The sequence below is a fragment of the Bombina bombina genome, chromosome 3 (assembly GCF_027579735.1).
Source record: "Bombina bombina isolate aBomBom1 chromosome 3, aBomBom1.pri, whole genome shotgun sequence".
Taxonomy (NCBI): Eukaryota; Metazoa; Chordata; class Amphibia; order Anura; family Bombinatoridae; genus Bombina; species Bombina bombina.
The window spans coordinates 1,117,873,300-1,117,900,221 of NC_069501.1; the positions used below are offsets into that span (position 1 = coordinate 1,117,873,300).

Here is a 26,922-nt window from a genome sequence, read left to right on the forward strand (position 1 = left end):
GTATTTTCTCGTCTCACTATTCTTTAATTTACTTGAATGAATAAAAATGTTTCATTAGTATACATTCTGGCTGAAGATAACTTTATTGTGCAGCTTGCCTGGCTTTTTCATATGCTATTGATGTATATTAATGATGCCTGCCAAATATGTAATTAACACAGCGATAATTATGGGCAACTCTTTATTAAACATATGTACACAAACATATCTTAAGTGGTTACTTTACAGGTGTGTCTCGTTAATTTGTTATACAGTAGCATTTGTTATGTTTTTAGTGAGTCCTGGGAACTGCTTTTTAGAACAAATGGAATATACTTTACCAGTGATTATAACTTTTTTTAGCATTACAAATAAACAGAGAGAATGTTAAAACTATATTTTTAGTATTGTCTAATGTAAATTAAAATGTTATTGGTTTTGTGAATAATAACTAATTGACTGAAAAACCATAGAGTTTAAAAAAATATGTGTTTTGCCATGAGTTAGCCAAGGCACCTAATTGGGTCGTATAATGAAATCTGGGAAATAATATGATCTATGTACTGTAATGTAAATAAATAGACACAACAAATACCGTCAACTCTGTTCTCATTGTCATCCTGTAGAGCAGTAATGGCAGTTGAATGCTTTTGTTTCATCTCTTCCAGTGCAATTTCGTGGTTGGCAGCGATATCTTCAATCTGTGTGGGGTAAGAATATGGTAATAGCATTAACAAAATGGTCTATGTACAATGTAACAGGCTGAAACTGGTTTGTAAATGTCATTGGCAAAAAAATGTCAGCAACGCAATGTAGATTGTGATCACTGGAAAAACAGAACAACACTAAGCAATGTCCATAAATTGTTATCTACCAAAACACGCACAAGATTTTGGTTAACCTGACACTTATCTGGGCTGTCTAATGCAAAATTACATGCTGTAAAGAATTAGGAGCAGTGTACACCGATTTTTATATAACTGCATGTAATAGATACTGCTATAAAGAAGAATATGCACAGATACGGATTTAAAAATCCAGTATAAAACCTTTCAAAAACTTACTTAGAAGCTCTCAGTTTAGCACAGTTGATGTGGTTAGGCTTGGACACCCAGTGAAAGGTGAAAATACCCATTATACAAACAGAAAAAACAGGAATCCGTAGACTCCAGTCTACATCTGATACTTTGTGGCTAAGTTAGGAGTCTGAAAATCAGCACAATGTCCCTTTAATTCCAATTTCACACGTTAGTGCAATGTTATAATTAAAGTGTGACATAAATAAGAAATTAAGAGGCATTTGAAAGCTGTAAATGATAATTATGCCAACAACATTATGGTATGAGTGTTAATTAAATGTGTATAATTGGCAAAGTTTGCAATGTCCATAAAGAAACCTGCACACTATCTACTTAAGGCAACATTACACTAAACAACTGCATCAAGCCTATAAAAAATGATTTAAACATGTTAAAGAAATATATATTTTTTGCCTGGAAAAAGGTTAAATTAAAACGGTTTATTTTGAAATTAAATTTTACACAGCGGGTCTCAAAAGCACAAAAAGAAAACATTTTTCAGCAAGGAACATCCACACAAAAAAAAACAAATACTAGAATACATATACAAATGTTAAATAGAAGAAAATAAAATTACTTTAATTTTTCATTGATAATCATACTTTCTCTCTCTATTTCAACAAATGAGCAGTGCCATTTGATTGTGCTTCTAAGCCTAAAAACACAAAAATTAATTAGTACTACATACCTCCCATTTGCTGGAGGCTTTCTAGAACATGGAAATGGGGGGGGGCGACTTATGGATGGAGAGGTCTCAGGAGAGGCAGGATACTGGGTAACATGGCGGATTCAAGACATGTCATGAGTGGGACCGGGGAAGTCCATAAAAACTGCAGGCGGTACAGAGGGCAAACCTTCTAGCACATGATAATCCCATATTAACCTTTTAACGCCGTTAGAACGTTGCATTCTGTCCAAATTTTGCTGGGCTTTAGCGCCAAAGGATGGAATACAACGTGCTAACCGCTTGGCTTTCCTGAAGCCACTGGCGCTTCCCTGATGGGATCGCAGTCTAGAGAGCGTGCCTAGCATCATAGGGATGCCCCCCTGACGTGATCCTATCATTGAAATCTCGTGATCACGTGCACGATCACAAGATTTCAATTTGTTTATATCGGAACAGTTGTTCCGATGTAGACACGTTAACCCCGGCACAAAAGGGTTAACCAAGATGGTTGGGAGGTAGATTACTAGTTGTTTAGATTGCTAAAAACGCAACAACCAGCAAATAGCCAAGTGCACAAAAAGAGTAACAATTCCTTGCTTGCTGAGCAAATACACATTGTTCCAAATTTAAAACCATGTATCTTTTCTATATACAGTTCATATTAAAGGGACAGTCTTCTCTAAAAAATGTATTTGGACAAATTATATAAAGTTTTGGGATATACATCTAAAGTCTAAATTGCTTTAATAGCCTTGTGAACTGCTGCTGATGTTTTTACTGAAGGTACATATCAGGCTACAAGTTCGGGTGGCAAACCACAAACAAGTTTCAGATGGGGCCTTGCTGATCGGGCGGTATATCAATGTGAGAGTGCCTAACCACTTGTGCAGGACAAAGAGTGCTGCTCCGGTGGGCCCGGCATCTGCTCTGAGGCTGGCCTGGACCTGACCGGCTGACAGAAGACGAGGAAGCTGCATAAGGAGGCCGACGGCGGTAACGGAGAGGAGGTTGGCGATCATTGGAGCTCTGACATTAAAGCCTAACAGGACACAGCATGGAGGTTCTAGCAGCCGTAGACGCCTGGGAGAGCACCTTAACGGCCGCAATTGCACAGAGCTATGATCAACTTCAGAGAGATCTTAACCTACTCCTCGCAACTGCAGCGCATAGTGCCGCTTTCTCTCCTGAGCCCACCGAGCACTACTACCTAGAGGACGTGAACACTCATCATTTGGAACCACTAGTAATGACAGGTTGCCTTCCCGCTCGATTCTCCAGGGCCCATGATGTAGCTGCGTCACAGCGACCTGCTCCTGGCTACATGGGCATAGGGAGGTCGATGACTGAGATGTTGGACATATTGGCGAGATCAACCATTGATGTGCAGCAACCAGGTACAAATCCACAATTTAACCCTCCGGTCTCGTTAGATTATGGATGGCAAGATAGCTTGATAAATTTCAATGTTAAGGGCAATGGGTCTGGACTGCCGGTTACGTGGAAGCCTTCCTTTGCTCTACAAACTGGGGACTCGATTGACCACAGAGAGCCTAATCATAAAGTGTACTCCCCACTGTATACCTGTCTCTCCACTATAGCAAGCCAGTTCCCTCAGCCGGACTCAGCTCTCATATGCAGTCGATTGGGAATCGGTTAAATCTTAATAATGGCTTATATAACTTCAGCATCTCAAGTTGAACGGGACAAATACTGCTTAATGGACAGACGCCTGCTTCTTTGTTTTGTTTTTTGTGAACGTTTATATACCTATATTTACTGCTGTGATCCTTTTTAAGTATTGAGAGGTCTATACGGCTAATTTATTCTGTCATACACTCTAGGACCTTTAGTAGAGATCAGTATATCTCATACCCACAGTGAATGTTCTAATATAATGTGCCACAAAGTATACATGCCAATATTTACATGTTACACAACATTGCTTTTCTAATACCAAATGCCCAAAACATAGTGAATTGAGTCCTCAATTATATTGCCTGGGCCATCTCACTTCTCTCTGGAATGAAGCTCCAATGGGACTGATATAGAGCCACTTAAAGACTGTCTTGATATTTATGCTATGGGACTTTGATGTTCATTTAGCTTACTGTTTGCTTTTATTATGTAACTTGCTGAGGGTTTATATAATAGTAGCTGCGGACATCTTGTCTTCATGCCTCACCTATGGGTTAGTGGGGAGCCCCAGGGGGGACATTTACACAAGTGCCCGGGTAACAGATGCCATAACAGCTACCTTATAATTGTATTGATCTCAGGTCACTGATATGATGCTTCTAATGAAGATGAACCTTTTCTGTGTGTTTGTCCGATCTGGGGGTTTGAGGGGGCCCCTGACAAGGACAATTACGATTTACCACTGTGCTTATGTGTATCATTACTACTTCATTAATGTTTAAAACTATCCTTTCATAATCTGTGCTCCTCCTTCTGGGCCAGTGGCCAGGGCCTTGAGGGAGTTCACATAAAAGAAGTTTAGCCCTAGAATGTGACATCCTGAGATCAATTGAAGTGCATTTTTCCTATACAGCGAGATTAAGTGCTATGAGGGGAATTGAATCTCACTAACACAGGTATCTAATTTTGAAGCCGAATGACGCTTTGTTTGTGAGATAACTTAACCCCACAAAATATATGTAAGCTCTAACTACTCAGTCTGGCTAGGTTGTGCAGTGGGACCCCATGGCATAGTAGGTGGGCTTTCAGCCCCACAGGATGTCCAGGCTCATGTTGTAACCCATAATAATTTAGGGCTCACTATATCATAGTATACCATAAAGAAAGTTTTGGGATTGATATTAAGCCCAGACCACGCCATGCTTCGTTTTATCTCTTATATTGTGCTATGTCTAATTACCTCTATGCTTACTTACATTAAATATTATGTGTTTGTTCATCTCCCTCCCCCCCCATATACAGAGCCCACACCAGGGTTCAAATTAGGCGAACTATTTTCGCCGCAAACCTTTTCATTTCACGGAAGTATAAGCTTCCTCATTGATGAGATCTAATTTGTTTATACCTTGAATGTGGAACTATGGTTACATATAATGCTATTTATCAATGTGCTTAAGGGAAGTTGTATTTAGACCCTTGGGGATCTATCTATTTATCTTTCTTATGTTTCCCTTTCCAAGGAACTCATAGGACCTATTCATTGTACCCTTTAGTATGTGTGTTCATTTATTTCGGCCCTGCGTGTCCTAACTCCTTATTTGTACCTATTAGAGCAGGGGACCTGCGTGCCCCCAATTGTTGCTTACGACTTTAAAACCAAATAAAAATTTACATAAAAAAAAAAAAAAAAAAATGTATTTGTTTAAAAAAAGATTTGACAGACTTGCATTTTAGCCAATGAGTGCTGACTCATAAGTAACTCCATGGGAGTGAGCACAATGCTATCTATATGGAACGCATGAACTAGTGCTGTCTAGCTGTGATAAACTGTCAAAATGCAGTGGCGGGTAGCCTAGCAGCTGAGCGGTCGCACATTCCATCCAGCTCCTACAATTCATATACCTAAAGTATTTTATTTGACTGCTCGGCATATCAGATTACCAACTACTGACACATCTGAGTAATTGGGGAGCCCACTGAGTCAGACGAACTTTATTGGAACCCCAGGAGAGACCATAAACCTTAATATCTGTAGGAGGCTTTGGTTAATAGTAACTCTGTAGCGGCCATCTTGTGGATTACATACTACCTACGCATTTTGGAGATGGCGGCGATTACAAGTGCCTTGGAAGCCTTTTCAGCTAACATGGATAGGCACTTTTGGGATCTCAAGCGAGAATTCGCAAACTTACAGCGCCAAACTCCAGTGGCTCTCGGACAACCCGCAGAGGTAAACTTCTACCTAGAGATCCGGACCGGCACCCAGGAGACACCGACAGAAGCCCACCGCTCCCTGACTACAGTGACTTCTGCGGAGCTTGAGCCCTACGCGGGAGTTCTGGTGCATTCAGAGGGGAGCCTCTCAGACTTGGGTGCATTCAAGCAACAGCCTAATAACAGGTCAGCGCTAATGAGACAAGTAAGCATACGCTCACAGGGCAACACACGCTGCGACACTGGGAAATCCCAACCTATATCCGAACCTCCCTCCGCTACTCACATAAAGCTACAACGTATATCCCAAGCAAAGCCCTTCAGGTCAGAGCTGCACTCCGCTATTAACATTGCTCCTACCCTGGATCGATGCAACACACCTCCCTCACTAAAAATAGCTCCCGGGCTGGGGATCATATATAGCGCAAAGGACCTCTCCAGTCACGAACCGAATGCCCTCCATCTCTCCCTTTCGCAGATGTCTCACTCCACTAATGGAGTCCACCTAGAGACAGCATTGACGAGGAGGACCTATCCAGATCTACCGCATACCCCTAGAGTGAATCTACCACTGACCACGCTAAAACTGTGTGATGATCTGAGAAGTTACAAACTTGAGGCTCCATATGAGATTAGGTGGTTCAGAAAGATAGGAGTAGGTTAAATTCACTAACTATGTCGGACAGACACTCAAGGGCAGAAGTCCCTTCAGTTACCACAAACTTTGTTTTCACATCTGGGACTTACTGCTTGAAACAATACCATGCTGAGTCCCCTTCTTTTTTGTTCCAGCAACCTTGAATTTATATAATATGTCACCCAGATAACAACTCTCTAGGATTTGCGGTGTCAACCTATATACTGCATCCATGACTGGTGTGTGGTTCCCAGGTCGCTGATAGTTTAATTTGCTTAACAGGACTTTTATTGCTTACATTACTTTAAATGTGGGGATAGGTGTGTGTTTTTTTTGTTTTGTTTTTTTCTTCTTTTTTCTTTTAGCGGGCTACTGGAACTATGCATATACTCCAGCTGACAATATACAATGAAGACGGCTTATTGTCGTAAAGTTCTCATACTGTTCCCTTGAGGTTTCACGTTAGTTAGTTGGTAGTTGAAATACTGCTCCTCTTTATAAATACCTAGAAACCCCAAATGTTTGACTGCAGGCTGAAAATAATGCTTAGGAGCCCGAGCATTACCTCAAGTGCTAGTTAAACTAGTTTACTATACCGCCTTGCTGGCCTGGTACCTAGCTTAAAAGATAAATGTACCTGTTGTAACCTAGCTACAAATGTTTAAATAATGTTCTCTTTTGTATATATAGCTGGAACTCTCTGCTTGTTCATCTATGGTTTTACAGAAGCTATATTTTGCCAAATACTAGTCCTATGGTTGAACACATCTGTTTGATTAGGGATGGTCTTTTTATTCTACTATGATGCTTTGTTATAGATATGCAACTGTCTTATATGCCGGTACTACCATAATATATAATTTATTCCCTTTATGTTTTCTTGCTGCTCACAGTTGTTGTGTATGAGGGAGTGTCCTTATGCTAGAACAGTCTACACTGAATAACTAGGATACTTTTGTATATACCTTATTTGAGTTATATATATATATTATGGCGTAATCGTGCAACTCTACACTACCATTCTATCTATCTTTACTTGTAGGACTGTATACATGCGAGAATATATGGTATCACAGTGATTGTGGCACCCCTCCCTGTCGCAGAGTTAACTATGTTTCTCTACCTATTTGCCAGCGCACAGAGGCCTATCACCAGGAATTTATATTGACACTCCGCATTCGTACTAGCCTAAACATGACTATCTCTAGAATAATGAAAATGTAGGCAACCTCCCTACCCTATTATCACTGCAATAGATTTTGAATGCTAGAACCAAACATGTGCCCACAGGTTCTGTGTACTCCTAGGTACAGTGTTAATTTCTATACACATTATGTTATTTAATTCTTGTCCACATATACAGCCATGGTGGGGTATGTATAATATATACAGTTAATTTGCTAATAGAAGTTGGATTGGCTATATAGTTTGTTGTTTTACATTTATAAGTTCGATTCTAATGTACTCCATATATTTTCTGTGGTCTCAAATTAGATATTCTTGCATACTATCCCTTTCCGGTAAAATTTGAGGAATTCCTATTCACAAGAGTTAGTCATTGCTAACCCATAAACTATGTCATATGAAAATACACATAGTTTACCCATTTTAGTCTAATTTCTAAGCTATCTCTAATCATGACTCATCTTATATGTGTTACTAGGCTCCTAGGCATTAGGAGTGTATTGAGACACTGCTGAGAGTCATGATGGTCGCTGCCCAATGACTTTCCCTAAGCCATATACCTATAGATCTTAGGTACATCAGAATCAGTTAGCTAAGTTACCTGAAGGGAATCCATTGCAAGCCGTATGATAATTGTACATTTAATTGATTACACTCCCTGTACGGAAATTATTATTTGGACAAAATACTAGTCCTCATTGAGTCCCTCTTCTCCCTTTCCCGCCGGTACTTGTTGCCGGCGGGTCATACCCATATTCCTTTTACCTACATCGCCTAGAGGTGGCACTTCCCCAGGAGAGGGGGCTCATACAGTAGTCCCCTGCATTCTATATATATTAATTTTCTCCCCTGTACATAATCTTCTTTGGGGTTAACCTTATTTATCACATCTCTTATAATATCCCTTACATGCATTGACATTTACAGTAACTTCCCCATTCAGATGCCGTTCATGATAATTCTTTATTATATAAGCCTGATATCCAGGTTTCTTAGGTAATTGCACCCCTTAATTGGTACATACTTTGTTATTTTACGGCTCCTTCCATCATACACTCGCAGGATATATGTCTGTTTTCCCTCAGCCTCTATCTGGCCCTTTGTCATGAACGATACAAAGAACTAGCTAATTCAACTCACAATTCAGAAACATATCCCCCATACAGACATTACCTATGTGTATGTGTATTCATTATCCTATTTAGAAGATACCCCAAATCATATATACCACCATCATCAAACCTAAAATTTTTGGTAACTTGTGTATACTATATAGCTATTTTAGAAGGCTCCGGCCCCCCCCCCCCTTATTATCCTCCCCCTTATAACGAGCGGTTCTTGCCCGCTGCATTTCCCCCTATACACTTTAGCCCAAGAGAGGCCAGACAAAAGCCAACTCCCTACACCACGCTGCTATTAGACTATAGAGTTCCTCTTCTATCGGAGTAGGGATCATCAGCTACATTATATGAAAAAAAATTAGGTTTTCTTGTCATGTGTTTCAGTTATTCTTGTTTACCATAAACTAATTTACACTTTGTGTTCATGATTTCATGATTCCATGTCAGTAGCTACTTTCTCTTTATTGTTATAATAACGGCTCTTATCTATAGATACATATGACACTGCTTTTGTTTGAATATAGTGACAATAATTGTAATATGGATACTCCAATGTGTCAACTTAAGTTTACTTTTTACTTGAGAAATGTATAATTATTTTTACTGCTTACGATCCGTGCCTGGACACATTTTATGTTATGCGGTTATTATTCATTACCTCAATAAAAAATTATAAAAAAAAAAATAAAAATGCAGTGCCGGCCTTCAAGGTCTTAGAAATTAGCATGAGTCTACCTAGGTTTAGCTTCCAACAAAGAATAGCAAGAGGACAAAGCAATTTTGATGATAAAAGTAAATTGGAAAGTTGTTTAAAATTGCATGCCCTATCTGAATCATGAAAGTTTAATTTTGACTAGACTGTCCCTTTAAGTAGACATGAAACCCACAATTTTTCTTTCATTATTCAGATAGTAAGAATAAACACCTTTCCAATTTAGTTTCATTTTCTTAGTATGAATTGTTGATGGTGCAGTAATTTACTGTGAGCTAGCTGAACATATCTAGTGAACCAATGACAAGAAGCATTTATGTGCACCCACAGTAATACATTGCTGCTCCTGAGCCTACCTAGATATTTTCAATGAAGGATAGCAAGAGAATAAAGCTAATTAGATAATAGAAGTAAATTGAAAATGTAGTACATAATATACATTAGTAATTAAAAACACTACATTCATTGCAATGGGTCTGCATACAAAATAAAGGTTTAAAAGCATTCCTTTTTTGCAGTGCCCTTTTAAAATGCATCTTCTCTCTAGAGACAGATATCTAAAAGCTATTGAAGTGATCAAACAATCAGTGTTTGGAATAAGATTGAGAGATCTGGAGAATGCGCTTCCAATTCATGCAGAATTTGTAAGACCAACAATTTAAAATTAAGTCAAAACAAACTTTTATGATTTAGATAGAGCATGCAGTTTTAGGACACTTTCCAATTTTGTAGTGTCTTTTTATATTCACACTTTCTGGGGAATAGGATCCATCTGAGCACGTGCACAAACTCACAGGGTATAGGTATACTAGTCAGTGATTGGCTAATGTCTGTCACATGATACAGGGGGCCGGAAAATGGGAGAAAATAAAAAGAACAATGCGACAGCACATGATTTATTTGATGTACTTGTTAAGTACCGTCTTAAAGGTTGGTGTAACAAAACACAGATTGCTATATCTAATCTAAATAATAAATACAAATTCTAGTTAGTTTTATTTTCAAACAAAGCCTAGATATAAATGTTATTTTTTTATCTTCATAATGACGCCAGTAACGACAGCCTACAGAAAAGAGCTGTCCAACATGCAGTCAAATCCTCCCATCGTTTCATTCTAATTACCATATTGAAATTGATGATGCATGGCCCCTCAACGCATGCATATTGGAATGGTCTTGTCCATGCGCACCGCCACATGACCGCCAAGCTCTGGAATACATTTGGCATCTACGGGGGTTCAATACAAGAGCACATGTGTTGGGAACTCTCTAGCTACCAGGAAATGCGGCTAGAGAGAAAACCTAGGTTGCTAATGCAAATTAGCCTCACGGTGGGTTTGGAAACACACCTATTTTTAGAGAAAGATTGCAAGGAATCTATTGAAAAATGGCAACGCAAGGTATTTAAACATATTTTCAATTGAGAACCACCTATACAATGAAATTTTTTTTATAAATTTTATATTAAATTCTTAAGGTATTTCATGTCTCTTTAAAAAAGGACACTGAAGTCAGTTTTCATCATAAATATTTTCAATAACTGATGAAAAACAAACAAACATGTTCTATCCATACTACTAATACAAAAAAAAACGATGTCAAATTCCATACATACGTCAAAAAAATTACCTTCTGGCTAAAATTGCATTGCATAGCAGCCTTATGTACTGTGCAGATATGTATTTTAACCTTATTTCTTCTAAGTGAACAGTAATAAACTAATGCAATATAACAGACTTTTTATTGAACACGTCTGTGCATGGTCTAGAGCAGTGATTTTCAACCTTTTTTTTTGCCGTGGAACACTTTTTTACATTTAAAAATCCTGCGGCACACCACCATCCCAAAATTTTACAGAATCACACATTGTAGCCTAATACTGTGCATATATATATATACATATATATATATATATATATATATATATATATATATATATATATATATATATATATATATATATATATATACACATACACACACACATACTGTACTGTCATGCCATCTCGCCTACAAACTCTACACGACATATTGACATTCATTCACAAACAATCATAATTATTGTCTGTGAATGAATGTCAATATGTCATGGTTGTAAATGATGCATGCCTGTATGCCTAATGAGCCTGTCACATACCTCCCAATATTTCAAAATTTGAAAGAGGGACACCCCCGCACTGGGAAAAGTCCACCCCCCCCACCCCCGCAAACTGGGAAAAGTTATCTGTGGAGCACAAGATTATATGTGAAGCATGGTATGCTGTTCTGGAGGAGGAGCAAAGCTGCGCCAGCATGCATGGGGGATTGAAGTGTCGCGTGGTGCTGCGTGTAGAGCCTGCACTAGGCACGTGTTGTGGGGGTTCCTTCCAAGTGTGAACACAGGTCGGGGAGGCGAGCTGCCGGTGCAGTTATCCTCAGTCATCATCTCACTCAAAATAAAAAAACGACCCAGAGTAAAAAACAAGCAAAATTTAAAAAATAATATGTCACACTGTTGTCAGTCTGCCATGGCATACTGGTTGAAAAACACTGGTCTAGAGGTGTCAAAGGTTTCTAGCAAATGAACATGACAATTGCTGCTCCTTCTGAATTAAATAAAAACATTATGCAGTATCTATATGTGTATATAGGAAAAACGTTCCATTTTCAAATTCACTACACATTTTCCATCTTAAACCAATTCCATTGTGTTAGCTGCTGTTTGTCTGCCTGTCCCTGTAAAAAAAGACTGCGGTTTGGTTCTAGGTTAAGAGCTACAATACTAACATAAGTAGCTTTGTTCTACAGATGTAAAAAGAAAAGGGGTAAGCACTGGATATTCAAATGTTACACGTGCACATTGCAAAACAAATTTAAAATGTTCATTAAAACATTTGACGTTTGTCCAGAAACAAAAAGTCAATTAATTCTGAACTTTTTAGAATGAAGACATTATCCTTAATGATTAAGTACTACTGGTCTTTAATCAGGAAATGGTCTTACAATCATTAACTATAAAACAATAATAAATGTATACAAACTGTAGCAAAGCACTGTAGGCCTCTCTGCCAGCAAAAGGATTAAAGAGACAGTATAATGTAAAATGTTTTTTTCCCTTGTAGAGTATAAAATGTATGAGAAATTGCATTTTCAGGTTTATTTGTATATGAAATAGCTGGTTTTGTGCTTTGAAACCACAGCCTATTAAAATGGGTTGACCTTGCAGGTAAAATCAAATCTCATTATGTTATCACTTTGTGTAAACAAACATGCTTCCTTATCTTTTGTTTGACTGTAAACCAAAGTTCTATACTTAGAGAGAACAATGGAAAAATATTTTATTAGCTATCTCTTCTTCACCCCACTGGGAGTGTAATTTCTTCTGCTGGCTGTGTTTACATTGCCAGTCAATAGCCTAGTCAAGTACCACAGGCTAAATCAGCTATTTCAGATGCTGAAATAAGGGTAAATTAGCTACTTGTAAACAAATTAATACACTCCAACTAGCAGGTAAAATATCTCAAACATAAAGAGGATAATTTTGAGCAAACTATCCCTTTAAAGAGATGCCCCCTTTCACCTGTAGCCCAGGTTTCTATAATCTAAAGCTAGCTTTGTGTACTTTGAGCTTAGCTTTTGCTGATGCCTCTTGTCTGACCTTCTCTGTGCATGTTTTTTATAAAGAAGGATGTGAATGACATAACCAATCAGAAGATGTATCAGAAAAGCCATTCATTTATATGGTAGTGTGATACCGGCTGCCATGTAAGAGGAGGTTGAAGTGTTACTGCTCCAAGTTACCTGTGCCAAAATACGTCAATGTTTGAATCGTTAACTGACCCTTCCTTACTAGAGCAGGATATCTTTAAAAGGGAAACAACACTGAATATTTTTCTATCACATATATGAAAGAGTAAGGGTTAGACATGTTAAAAATAGTTTTGGATAAAAATGGCTAAAGAAACAGTCAAGTCCAAAAAAAAGACTATTGATTCAAATAGGACATATAATTTTAAACAACTTTCCAATTTATTTTTAATCACCAATTTTGCTTTGTTCTCTTGGTATATTCTTAGTTAAAAGCTAAACCTAGGAGGTTCATATGCTAATTTATTAGACCTTGAAGGCCTCCTCTAATCTAAAGGCATTTTGATGTTTTTTCACCACTAGAGGGCATTAGTTCACGTGTTTCATATAGATAACATTGAGCTCATGCACGTGAATTTACCACGGAGTCAGCTCTAATTGGCTAAAATGCAAGTCTGCCAAAAGAACTGAAATAAGGAGGTAGTCTGCTGAGGCTTAGATACAAGGTGATTACAGGAGGTAAAATGTGTATAATTATAACTGTATTGTTATGCAAAACTGGGGAATTGGTGATTAAGGGATTATCTATCTTTTAAAACAACAAAAATTCTGGTGTTGACTGTCCCTTTAAGTAAAGGCTATTTTAATTTTATTAAATTATTAATAAAGGGTTTGTTTGCATACTGTATTATTGATACCTAGGTTTATGTTGCTGATCTGCAGAGGAGGACAACTCCCACAGAAAATGTTTAGTTATTCCGTCACAGGAACATGCATTTGTCTTAAAGCACTATAATGCATTCTGAAATATTAGTCTCTAAATGAAACAGAGAACATTTTTAAGTACTATGTCCCATTAAACTATAGCACGACAATGGGGTATCAAGAATGATTGTTTGGAGATAAACCTAAATTTGAAGTACAAGTATTGGTAGATTAAGCTGCCTTAAAAAGATTTTATAAACTTTTGTAGTTATTTCAGTATGCTTGATAAACCTATTAACAGAACAAATAAAAGACCTCATGACTTCTAATAAAACTGGATATCATGGATGCCAAACATAGTTCCAGTATCTGGTATTGAAAAAAAAATCTTACAAAGCCATAACATAGATAACCACCATAGGGATCCAATTTAAGGCTCTTTGGATAGATGCAGTATTTAAATAAATAAATACTCTACCTCTTTTTGGACAGACAGGTCCGGTCTCTCTGAGCCTTAAACATTATTATTATTATTATCATCATTTATTTGTATAGTGCCACCAAATTCTGTAAAACTGGGTACAATGATAGGGGTGTACAGTGACAAGGATTTGTGATAAAATACAAAACATAACAAAACTAAACAAATCTAGTACAAGAGGAAGAGGGCCATGCTCCGGAGAGCTCAGTCTACAGGTTTAGGGTGCAGAGACATAAGGTTGGGGTAGCTTGTCACATCGGTTGTAGTTGCAGCAGATAGTCAGGCAGTTCATGTATTAGTTTGGTTAGGATGAGGGATAGAGGAGAGTTGGTAAGCCTCTCTGAATAGGTGGATTTTCAAGGAGCGTCTGAAGCTATACAAGGTTGAAGACAGTCTTATGGAGCAGGGTAGAGAGTTTCAGAGGACAGGAGCAGCACGTGAGAATTCTTGGAGACGGGAGTGGGATGTAGAGATAACAGCAGTGGAGAGACTTAAGTCAGAGGTTGATCGAAGAGGATGGGATGGGGAATATTTCCCGATGAGAGAGGAAATATAGTTGGGAGTTAGACTGTTGAGTGCTTTGTAAGTTAAGGTTAATACTATAAATTGTATTCTGGAGTGTATGGGGAGCCAGTGTAGAGACTGGCAGAGTGGAGCAGCTGATGTAGATCGGCGACTTAGGTGGATGAGTCTAGCAGAAGCATTAATAATAGATTGGAGGGAGGAGAGGCGGTGTTTTGGAAGACCATTTAGAAGTAGATTGCAATAATCAATGCGTGACAAAATGAGGGAATTAATTAGTATTTTTGTAGTTTTTTGAGTAAGGGAGGGACGAATTCTGGAAATGTTGCGTAGGTGTGAACAGCAGGATTTAGTAAGTGCTTGTATATGTGGGTTGAATGTGAGTTCTGAGTCAAGTGTGACACCAAGACAGCGGAACTGGGGTGCGGTGTTGAGAATAGAGTCTCCAACCGTCAGAGAAATGTCAGGTGTTGGATGTCTTGAAGAGGGGGGGATAAGAAGTAGCTTAGTTTTGGACAGATTTAGTTGGAGGTAGTGTGAAGACATCCAAGAGGAAATTGCAGAGAGGCAGTTGGAAATCTGGTTGAGTAAAGAGGAAGAGATATCAGGAGAGGAAAGATAGATTTGGGTATCATCAGCATATAAGTGGTACTGCAATCCAAAGGATGCGATACGTTTCCCAAGGGAGGATGTATAGAAAGAGAAAAATGGGGCCCAAGACAGAGCCTTGCGGTACTCCAACTGAGAGAGGCATAGGATCAGAAGATATGTTGTTAATGGAAACTGAAAACGAGCAGTTTGAGAGATATGAGGCAAACCAGGAGAGGGTTGTGTCTTGGATGCCAAATGAATGTAGTATTTTTAGGAGGAGAGGATGGTCGACGGTGTCAAAAGCAGCAGACAGGTCAAGAAAAATTAGTGAGTAACAGGTCATTTATTACTTTAGTAAGAGTGGTTTCTGTTGAGTGTTTAGAGCGGAAACCAGATTGTAGTGGATCAAGTAAGGAGTTAGTTGTGAGAAATTGAGTTAGCCGATTATAGACCAGTCATTCCAATAATTTTAAAGCAAAGGGAAGTAAGGAGACCGGTCGATAGTTAGAAGGGACGGAGGGGTAAAGTTAGTTTTTTTTTTTAGGATTGGTATGATTGACACATGCTTGAATGTTTCAGGAAATGTGCCAGCGGTGAGAGATTGGTTAAAGAGATGAGTTAGGGTAGGGGTTAGTGAAGCAGAGAGAGAGGGAAGAAGTTATGAATGAATAGGATCAAGTGGGCAGGTTGTGAGATGAGCTAAGGATAGGAGTATAGAGACTTCTTTCTCCGTTACAGGGGGAAGTAGCATAGAGCTTTGTTAATAGAAAGGGTGGGTAGGAGTTTGAGGTGTGTGAGGTGCAGATATCTTTTTTAATGGTATCAATTTTGTTTTTGAAGTCATCAGCAATAATCTGAGCAGAGAAGTTGGTAGTGGGCGGGGGTGCAGGCAAACGTAGAAGGGAGTTTAAGGTTGAGAACAGCTTTCTGGGGTTGGATGCGTGAGATGAAACAAGGGAAGAGAAATAGACTTGTTTGGCCAGGCTGAGCACAGAGTTGTAGGACTTAAGGATAAATTTATAATGCCGGAAATCAGCACAGGTGCGCAATTTCCTGCACTGCAGTTCAGCAGCCTGTGAACATCGCTGAAGATATCTGGTCTGTTTGGTGTACCACGGTTGCCGTCGAGTGATTGATGTGCGGATACCAGTGGAGGGTGCAGTTTTATAAAGTGATGATTTTAGTGCCGAATTATACTGTAAAGCCACAAGGTTTGGGCAAGAGAGGGATGAAATGTAGGAGAGCAGAGGATTTAGTTGAGTGGAAAAGTCTGAGATCCAAGTCATTTAAATTCCTGTAAGGTAGCATTTTTTGGGGGGCTTGCAAAGATGTAGCAGGTAGAGTAAGAGAGAAAGTTAGTAGATGGTGGTCAGAGAGAGGAAAGGGGAAGTTAAAGAAGTTGAAAACGGCACAGAGATTAGTGAAGACCAAGTCTATGGAGTTGCCTTCACAGTGGGTTGGAGATGATGTCCACTGGGACAGGCCAAAAGAGGTGGTAAGGGATAGAAGTTTAGAGGCAGCAGGCATGTTAGGATTATCAATGGGTATGTTGAAGTCCCCTAAGATGAGAGAAGGGCATTAGAAGAGAGAAAATGTGGAAGCCAGGCTTCAAAGTGGTCCAGAAATTGTGATGATGGTTCAGGAGGCCAATAGATAACTACAATACGAAGAGCTACAGAGGAGAAGATGCGGATAGCATGAACTTCAAAAGATGAGAAGGAAAGAGAGGGGGTAAAGGAATGCAGTGAAATGTACTGTATGGAGACAGGAAAATTCCTACTCCCCCTTCTTGTTTGTCTCCTGGCCTGGGAGTGTGACTGAAGTGCAGGCCGCCATAGGACAGAGAGGCTACAGCAGTTGTGTTAGAGAAGGAAAGCCAAGTTTCAGTGAGGGCTAACAGGTTAAGTGAACGTGAAATAAATAAGTTGTGAATTTAGGTAAGCTTATTGCATACAGAGTGTGCATTCCAAAGGGGACAAGAGAATTGTGGTGTACTAAGAGAGGTGCAGTTAATGAGGTTTAGAGGGTTACGTGGGCAAGGTGTATGAGGTGTCATTTGGGGTAGTTAACTGAGGGAAGCAGAGGGTGGACCTGGGTTAGGCGAGACATCCTCAGCTGCAAGAAGAAGAAAGATGGTGAGCGAAAGAAGATGAGAGTGTGTCTTATAGTTTAGAATCAGTGAAGCATGGCTGGCTGAGGAATGTGAGATAGGAATAGAGCTCATGTGTGTTGTAGAGGGGGGACGGTATAAGAGAAAAAGAAATATAAATAGTCTGAGTGCTGTTTGTGAAAGGAAGAGCTGTGACTTTAAGGAGAAAGGATGAAAAGGTTAATGCAGACATTAGAAAGTGTAGCATGTTTGCAGTTAATTTGGGATATGTGAAGGTAATTATTTCTGTTGTCTCCTCATTTGTCTAACTCCTTGTTATAACATCCCTCATTTCAAAGGGTAAACTATAACTCAAGAAACAATGCAAAAGATTACAAAAAAACTAAAAATAAGTGTTGATTGGCAGCTCAATAGAGCTAATCAGATAAATGAGCTATCACACAGGAAAGATTCAGAAATGTTAAGAGGCATCACATTTGTATTTTCTTTTTGGCCAAGAGAGGGGCATAGTTTCAGAGTGCTCCCAAATTTGTTGCACGTTTACAGGCCATGTGATAAATACCAGGGTTAAGCAAAACCTTAATTTTAGGGAGGAGGTTCATCTCCACAAAAATACTAGCTTAATTTCCCCTTTAAAACAAATTTAAAAAAACAATACTGTATTTAAATGTTGAGCTCACAGGCTCATTTAATGTTGGCCTGATGAAACAGCCCCCCGTAGGCTGAGAAACACGTCTGCTATGACCTTTGTTTTAAAAAAAAGTTTTTACTTCTTATACTTGCTGAGCTGTTTTGCATGATTCCCCATCACCCTAGTGGACAAGAAGTAGCCTGTTTGTCTGGTATATCAGTCTGCTGGACAACAGGGAGGTTCCAGCCTGCGCTATTAGCACTTGAGGGTGCATTGTGTTTGTGTGTACCTACGTCATCTTTATATAACCGTCTCCTGCATAGGCTGTACTAGGCCTTTTTGGTGCCCTGTTTTATTTTATTGGTTTTAGAATTATCATCAGAAGGCGGGACTGAGACTTGCTTCAAGGAGCTGCCTGGATGAAAGAAGGACAATCGTTTAGCATCAACTATTGAATTTGATATTTGGGACTTTTTGCAATTGTTTTCACTGGGATACATTATATATATGTATATTATATAAAAAATGTATTTCTTTTTTTTATCTTCGGCGCCCCCTAATCTGTACTTTGTATTTGCTTCTTTTTCCTTGTGTTCAAGAAAGGAAGTTTAAATGGTTTATTTACTGTCTGTCCTAAAATAAGACTTAAGGTGAACAATCTGGAGAGGAAAATGTGTGTATTTTTACCCTGTCTGTGAACATAAGATTTGAAGAAAAACAAAAAAAAACAAAACCCCATGATCTTTATTATTATTTTTTTAAATTTTATTTTGAATATACGTAATTTTGAGAGGCATGTACTAATGAGGAACAGGAGTGGAAACCACATCCATATGCATATTATTAATGAGCTAACCTGGCCACTTACAGTATGTGGGTTATAATCAATTATGCGTGACAGAGGCACAGATAAGCGTGATGGGGCGCACAGTCTGCCCACTAACCTGCTCCTGGTGTTGAGATTGTATTCTGAGAAGCTGGACATTCTGTTCTTTTCGTAAACGCTCTATTTCCTCATTAAAATGTAACTGCAGTTGATCTTTCAGAGCCTGGAGTTCTCCTTGTTGTTGACTTTCAAGCTTTCTCACTTCATTATCAAACTTGATTTCTAGCTCCTCCTTCTCTTTTTGTAATTTCTCACACTTTGTGATGTTAAAGGCTGAAAGACATAAAGACTACCTTTATTTGCACACAGTCAGACAGTACTAGTTCATTGGTGCCATATAGATAACATTGTTCTCACTCCTGTGGAGAATAATAATGGTTATACAAGAAACAGCACTGATTGGCTAAAATGCAAGATTGTAAAAAGCACTGAGATAAGTGGCAGTCTGCAGGGGCTTACATACAGGTAATCATAGAGGTCGAAAATATATTGATATAACCGTGTTGGTTAAGCAAAACTGGGGAATGGGTAATAAAAGGGATTATCTATCTTTTCAAACAATAACAATTTTCAAGTAGACTGTCCCTTTAACAGCATAACACATCAAAGTATAATATGGTGAGAGCATGTTAAAGCATGTTAAATTTTGACTTTTGAGAAGTCAAAATTAAGCCTTCAGGATTCAGATAGCGCTTACAAAAATGTAAAGACCTTTTATTTATATTATTACATTGACCTTCTCTCTGTATCCTTTACTTTTCCATGAGAACATACTGAGGTAAACTGAGAAGTGTGCATGTGTCTTGAGCATTATACGGCAGCATTTTTTTGCAATAATGTTATATATTTATATATATATATATATATATATATATATATATATATATATATATATATATAAATCATGAAAGTGTAAGTTTGACTTCCAAATCCCTTTAAAAAGGGACGTTAAAGTCAGAAACACAATTTATGCTTACCTGATAAATTTATTTCTCTTGTGGTGTATCCAGTCCACGGATCATCCATTACTTGTGGGATATTCTCATTCCCAACAGGAAGTTGCAAGAGGACACCTACAGCAGAGCTGTAATATAGCTCCTCCCCTAACTGTCATAGTTAACAAGCCGAGAAAGGAGGAACCATAGGGTGCAGTGGTTACTGTAGTTTAAATTTAAAAATTACCTGCCTTAAAATGACAGGTCGGGCCGTGGACTGGATACACCACAAGAGAAATAAATTTATCAGGTAAGCATAAATTGTGTTTTCTCTTGTAAGGTGTATCGAGTCCACCGTCCACGGATCATCCATTACTTGTGGGATACCAATACCAAAGCTAAAGTACACGGATGAAGGGAGGGACAAGGCAGGTACTTAAATGGAAGGAACCACTGCCTGTAAAACCTGTCTCCCAAATATAGCCTCCGAAGAAGCAAAAGTATCAAATTTGTAAAATTTTGAAAAAGTATGAAGCGAAGACCAAGTCACCGCCTTGCAAATCTGTTCAACAGAAGCCTCATTTTTAAAGGCCCAAGTGGAAGCCACAGCTCTAGTGGAATGAGCTGTAATCCTTTCAGGAGGCTGCTGTCCAGCAGTCTCATAGGCTAAGCGGATTATGCTTCTTAGCCAAAAAGAAAGAGAGGTTGCCGAAGCCTTTTGACCTCTCCTCTGTCCAGAGTAGACAACAAACAAAGCAGATGTTTGACGAAAATCTTTAGTAGCTTGTAAGTAAAACTTTAAAGCACGGACCACGTCCAGATTGTGTAATAGACGTTGCTTCTTCGAAGGAGGAGTAGGACACAAGGATGGAACAACAATCTCTTGATTGATATTCTTGTTAGATACCACCTTAGGTAGGAACCCAGGTTTGGTACGCAGGACTACCTTATCCGTATGAAAAATCAGATAAGGAGAATCACATTATAAGGCAGATAGCTCAGAGACTCTACGAGCCGAGGAAATAGCTACCAAAAAAAGAACTTTCCAAGATAAAAGTTTGATATCTATGGAATGAAGAGGTTCAAACTGAACTCCTTGAAGAACCTTAAGAACCAAATTTAAGCTCCATGGTGGAGCAACAGGTTTAAACACAGGCTTGATTCTAACTAAAGCCTGACAAAATGCCTGAACGTCTGGAACATCTGCCAGACGCTTGTGCAAAAGAATAGACAGAGCAGAAATCTGTCCCTTTAAGGAACTAGCTGACAATCCTTTTTCCAAACCTTCTTGGAGAAAAGATAATATCCTGGGAATCCTGACCTTACTCCATGAGTAACCCTTGGATTCACACCAATAAAGATATTTAACCATATCTTATGTTAAATTTTCCTGGTGACAGGCTTCGTGCCTGTATTAAGGTATCAATAACTGACTCGGAGAAGCCACGCTTTGATAAAATCAAGCGTTCAATCTCCAGGCAGTCAGCCTCAGAGAAATTAGATTTGGATGGTTGAAAGGACCCTGAAGTAGAAGGTCCTGTCTCAGAGGCAGAGACCATGGTGGAAAGGATGACATGTCCACTAGATCTGCATACCAGGTCCTGCGTGGCCGCGCAGGTGCTATCAGAATCACCGATGCTCTCTCCTGCTTGATCTTGGCAATCAGTCGAGGGAGCAGAGGAAACGGTGGAAACACATAAGCCAGGTTGAAAGACCAGGGCGCTGCTAGAGTATCTATCAGTGTCGCCTTGGGATCCCTGGACCTGGATCCGTAACATGGAAGCTTGGCGTTCTGGCGAGACGCCATGAGATCCAGTTCTGGTTTGCCCCAATGATGAATCAGTTGTGCAAAAACCTCCGAATGGAGTTCCCACTCTCCCGGATGAAAAGTCTGACGACTTAGAAAATCTGCCTCCCAGTTCTCTACACCTGGGATATGGATAGCTGATAGGTGGCAAGAGTGAATCTCTGCCCAGCAAATTATTTTTGAAACTTCTAACATCGCTAGGGAACTTCTTGTTCCCCCTTGATGGTTGATGTAAGCTACAGTCGTGATGTTGTCCGACTGAAATCTGATGTACCTCAGAGTTGCTAACTGAGGTCAAGCCTGAAGAGCATTGAATATCGCTCTTAGTTCCAGAATATTTATTGGAAGGAGAGACTCCTCCTGAGTCCACGATCCCTGAGCCTTCAGGAAATTCCAGACTGCACCCCAACCTAGAAGGCTGGCATCTGTTGTTACAATTGTCCAATCTGGCCTGCGAAAGGTCATATCTTTGGACAGATGAACCAGAGATAGCCACCAGAGAAGAGAATCCCTGGTCTCTTGGTCCAGATTCAGTTGAGGGGACAAATCTGTGTAATCCCCGTTCCACTGACTGGAGCATGCATAGTTGCAGCGGTCTGAGATGTAAGCGTGCAAACGGCACTATGTCCATTGCCGCTACCATTAAGCCGATTACTTCCATACACTGAGCCACCGAAGGGCGCGGAATGGAATGAAGAACCCGGCAGGAATTTAGAAGCTTTGATAACCTGGACTCCGTCAGGTAAATTTTAATTTCTACAGAATCTATCAGAGTCCCTAGAAAGGAAACTCTTGTGAGTGGGGATAGAGAACTCTTTTCCTCGTTCACTTTCCACCCATGCGACCTCAGAAATGCCAGTACTACGTCCGTATGAGACTTGGCAATTTGGAAGTTTGACGCCTGTATCAAGATGTCGTCTAAATAAGGGGCTACTGCTATGCCCCGCGGCCTTAGGACCGCCAGAAGCTACCCTAGAACCTTTGTAAAGATTCTTGGGGTTGTAGCTATATTGACCCTCCTGGATCATTGGTAGGATGGTACGAATAGTTTCCATCTTGAATGATGGAACTTTGAGGAATTTGTTTAAGATCTTTAGATCCAAAATTGGTCTGAAGGTTCCCTCTTTTCTGGGAACCACAAACAGATTTGAGTAAAAACCCTGTCCCTGTTCCTCCTTTGGAACTGGATGGATCACTCCCATAACTAGGAGGTCTCGTACACAGTGTAAGAATGCCTCTCTCTTTATCTGGTTTTGCAGATAATTGTGGAAAGGTGAAATCTCCCTTTTGGGGGGGGAAGCTTTGAAGTCCAGGAGATATCCCTGGGATATAATTCCAACGCCCAGGGATCCTGAACATCTCTTGCCCACGCCTGGGCGAAGAGTGAAAGTCTGCCCCCTACTAGATCGTTACCGGATAGGGGGCCGTTCCTTCATGCTGTCTTAGAGGCAGCAGGCAGGCTTTTTGGCCTGCTTACCTTTTTTCCAGGTCTGGATTGGTCTCCAGACCGTCTTGGATTGAGCAAAATTTCCCTCTTGTTTAGCATTAGAGGAAGTTGATGCCGCACCTGCCTTGAAGTTTCAAAAGGCACGAAAATTAGACTGTTTGGCCCTAGATTTGGACCTGTCCTGAGGAAGGGGCATGACCTTTCCTCCAGTGATATCAGCAATAATCTCCTTCAAACCAGGCCCGAATAGGGTCTGCCCCTTGAAGGGAATGTTAAGTAGCTTAGATTTTGAAGTCACGTAAGCTGACCATGATCTAAGCCATAGCGCTCTGCGCGACTGTATAGCGAAACCAGAATTCTTAGCCGTTAGTTTAGTCAAATGAACAATGGCATCAGAATAAAAGAATTGGCTAGCTTAAGTGCTCTAAGTTTGCCAAGTATGTCATCCAATGGAGTCGCTACCTATAAAGCCTCTTCCAGAGACTCCAAACCAGTACGCCGCAGCAGCAGTGACAGGGGCAATGCATGCAAGGGGGCTTGTAGGATAAAACCTTGTTGAATAAATATTTTCTTAAGGTAACCTCTAATTTTTTATCCATTGGATCTAAAAAAAAAAAAAAAAAAAAAGCACAACTGTCCTTGACAGGGATAGTAGTACGCTTTACTAGAGTAGAAACTGCTCCCTCCACCTTAGGGACTGTCTGCCATAAGTCCCGTGTGGGTGGCGTCTATTGGAAACATTTTTCTAAAAATAGGAGGGGAAGAGAACGGCACACCTGGTCTATCCTATTCCTTATTAATAATTTCTGTAAACCTTTTAGGTATTTGGAAAAACATCAGTACACACCGGCACTGCCAAAGTATTTATCCAGTCTACACAATTTCTCTGGCACTGCAATGGTAGTCACAGTCATTCAGGAGCAGCTAAAAGCTCCCTAAGCAACACGCGGAGGTGTTCAAGCTTAAATTTAAAATGTAGAAAATATTAGAATCAGGTATCTTTCCTGAGTCATTAACAGTCACCCACTGACTGAAGCTCTCTTTCCTCAGCTTCTGCATATTGTGAGGCAGTATCAGACATGGTTCTTAAAGCGTCAGTATGCTCTGCATTTTGTCTCACCCCAGAGCTATCTCGCTTACCTCTAAGTTCAGGTAGTCTGGCTAATACCCGCTGACAGTGTATTATCCATGACTGTCGCCATGTCTTGTAAAGTAAACGCTATGGGCGCCCTAGATGTACTTGTCGCCATTTTAGCGTGAGTCCCTTAAGCGGAAGTCAGAGGGTCTGACACGTGGGGAAAGTTAGTCGGCATAACTTCCCCCTCGTCAGATTCCTCTGGTGATAAATTTTTTAAAGACAGAAAATGATCTTTATTGCATAAAATGAAATCAGTACATTTGGTACACATTCTAAGAGGGGGTTCCACCATGGCTTTTAAACATAATAAACAAGGAGTTTCTTCTATGTCAGACATGTTTATACAGACTAGCAATGAGACTAGCAAGCTTGGAAAACACTTTAAATCAAGTTAACAAGCAAATATAAAAAACGGTACTGTGCCTTTAAGAGAAACAAATTGTCAGAATTTGAAAAACAGTGAAAAAATGCAGTAAATCAAACAAAATTTTTACAGTGTGTATAATAGGCTAACAGAGCATTGCACCCACTTGCAAATGGATGATTAACCCCTTAGTTCAAAAAACAGATCAAAAAAACGAAATAGACGTTTTTTTAACAGTCACAATCAACTGCCACAGCAAGCTGTGGCCCTACCTTCCCCAATAAACGACTTTGGAAAGCCTTTGGGGCCCTTTAGAGATGTCCTATAGCATTCAGAGGGCCTTTGAGGGAAGCTGGATGTCACAGTTTGTAATTTTTAACTGCACCAACTGTAACTTTTATACTACAACAGTGGGAAATTGTTTCTAGTCAAAATTTAAGCCAGCCATGTGGAAAAAACTAGCCCCAATAAAGTTTTATCACCAAAGCATATATAAAAACGATTAAACATGCCAGCAAACGTTTTATATTGCAATATCATAAGGGTATTACCCCTGGGAGTAAGCATGATACCAGTCGTTATTAAATCACTGTATTCCGGCTTAACTTACATTAATCCGGTATCAGCAGCATTTTCTAGTGTTTTCCATCTCTAGAAAAAATTATAACTGCACATACCTGATAGCAGAATAAACTGCACGCCATTCTCTTGCTGAAGTTACCTCATCTGTGTAATGCCCTCAGACATATGTGAGAACAGCAATGGATCTTAGTTACAACCTGCTAAGATCATAGAAACCTCAGGCAGATTCTTCTTCTATTTACCGCCTGAGATAAAATAGCACAACTCCGGTACTATTTAAAAATAACAAACTTTTGATTGAAGAAAATAAACTAGCTATATTTAACCACTCTCTCCTACAACGTCCTTGCTTGTTGAGAGTTGCAAGAGAATGACTGGCTTTGACAGTTAGGGGAGGAGCTATATTACAGCTCTGCTGTGGGTGTCCTCTTGCAACTTCCTGTTGGGAATGAGAATATCCCAAAAGTAATGGATGATCCGTGGACTGGATAAACCTTACAAGAGAAATTGTACTTTCACGATTCAGACAGAGCATGCAACTTTCCAATTTAATTTTATTATCTAAATTTGCTTTGATATCTTTGTATCCTTTGCTGAAGAGTAAGCTCAGGAGCAGCAATGCATTACAGAAGCTATCTGCTGATTGGTGGCTGCTCATAAATGCTTCTTGTCATTGGCTCATGTGATTTGTTCAGCTAACTCCAAATACTTATTTGCTAATTAATCAAATAATACTCTGTTCTTATGTGCCTCTAGTAAACACAGTCCTCATTAGGCCTACTTCATATAAACCCAAGATATTTCAACCAAATCAAAGGGACATTGAACTAAAAAAACATACATATAAAAGAATAAACTTTACATGAGTCAAAATATTTTTTTGCCTCAAAAAAAAAAAAATAAAAACAAAAAAGCTGTCTAAATTACTGGTTTTGTACTCCTAATAAACCTCACTGGCTGATATGGTCAACTGCTTTTGTTTTACTGGTGGAGAGAAAAAGGTGAAAAAAAAAGTTGACTACAATTTTCTTTAAAAGAGTGACAATTGGAAGTTAAAAACCCCCACCACTATACTCTGTCCTCAAAAACACTGGATACATTAGGAAAGGTGATTTTCTAAACGCAAACATTTTGATTGTTTAAAAATATAGATAATCCCTTTATTACCCATTCCCCCTATTTTGCACAGAAAACATGGTTATATTTATACAAATTTTATCTCTGTGATTACCTTATATCTAAGCATTTTCTGACAGTCCCCTGATCACATGACTTATATTTGACTTGCATTTGAAACAATTAATGCTGTGTTGTAATAATCCACAGGCGTGAGCTCAATGTTATCTATACGGCTCACATGAACTAGCACTGCCCTGTTTAGTGACTTAGAAACAGATAGAAATTTAGAGGCTTAAAGGGCCACTGTAAGTAAATATTTTCTATGCCTGTTACTAACTAACTACCCCAAATACGCTTTTTATCAATAGCATTTCATTAACATATCTCTACCGTGTATCAGAAATCTTGTCTGCAAATTTAATTGTTTTCCAAACCCACTCCGTGGGTATCCTTTGCTCTGTACCAATCCGCTTACAATACCTAGGTTTCAAAATGGCGCTTTAAACACAAAGTTATTGGTTTAAGTATTTTGACCACACAGTGCTGAAAATAGTGGGCAGGATAACGTGACATCATTGGCGAATAAAAG

General features: G+C 39.3%; 1 protein-coding gene across 1 annotated transcript in view; it reads right to left on the bottom strand.

The window, feature by feature from the left end:
* Nucleotides 1-26,922, bottom strand: part of MTUS2 (microtubule associated scaffold protein 2) — a 754,499-nt gene that overhangs the window by 57,029 nt on the left and 670,548 nt on the right. The window contains exons 10-11 of the mRNA XM_053705569.1: nucleotides 19,000-19,214; nucleotides 575-680 (exon numbers count right to left, since the gene is read on the bottom strand). Coding sequence (XP_053561544.1) covers nucleotides 575-680; nucleotides 19,000-19,214 — 321 coding nt within the window. The remainder of the gene's footprint in view (nucleotides 1-574; nucleotides 681-18,999; nucleotides 19,215-26,922) is intronic.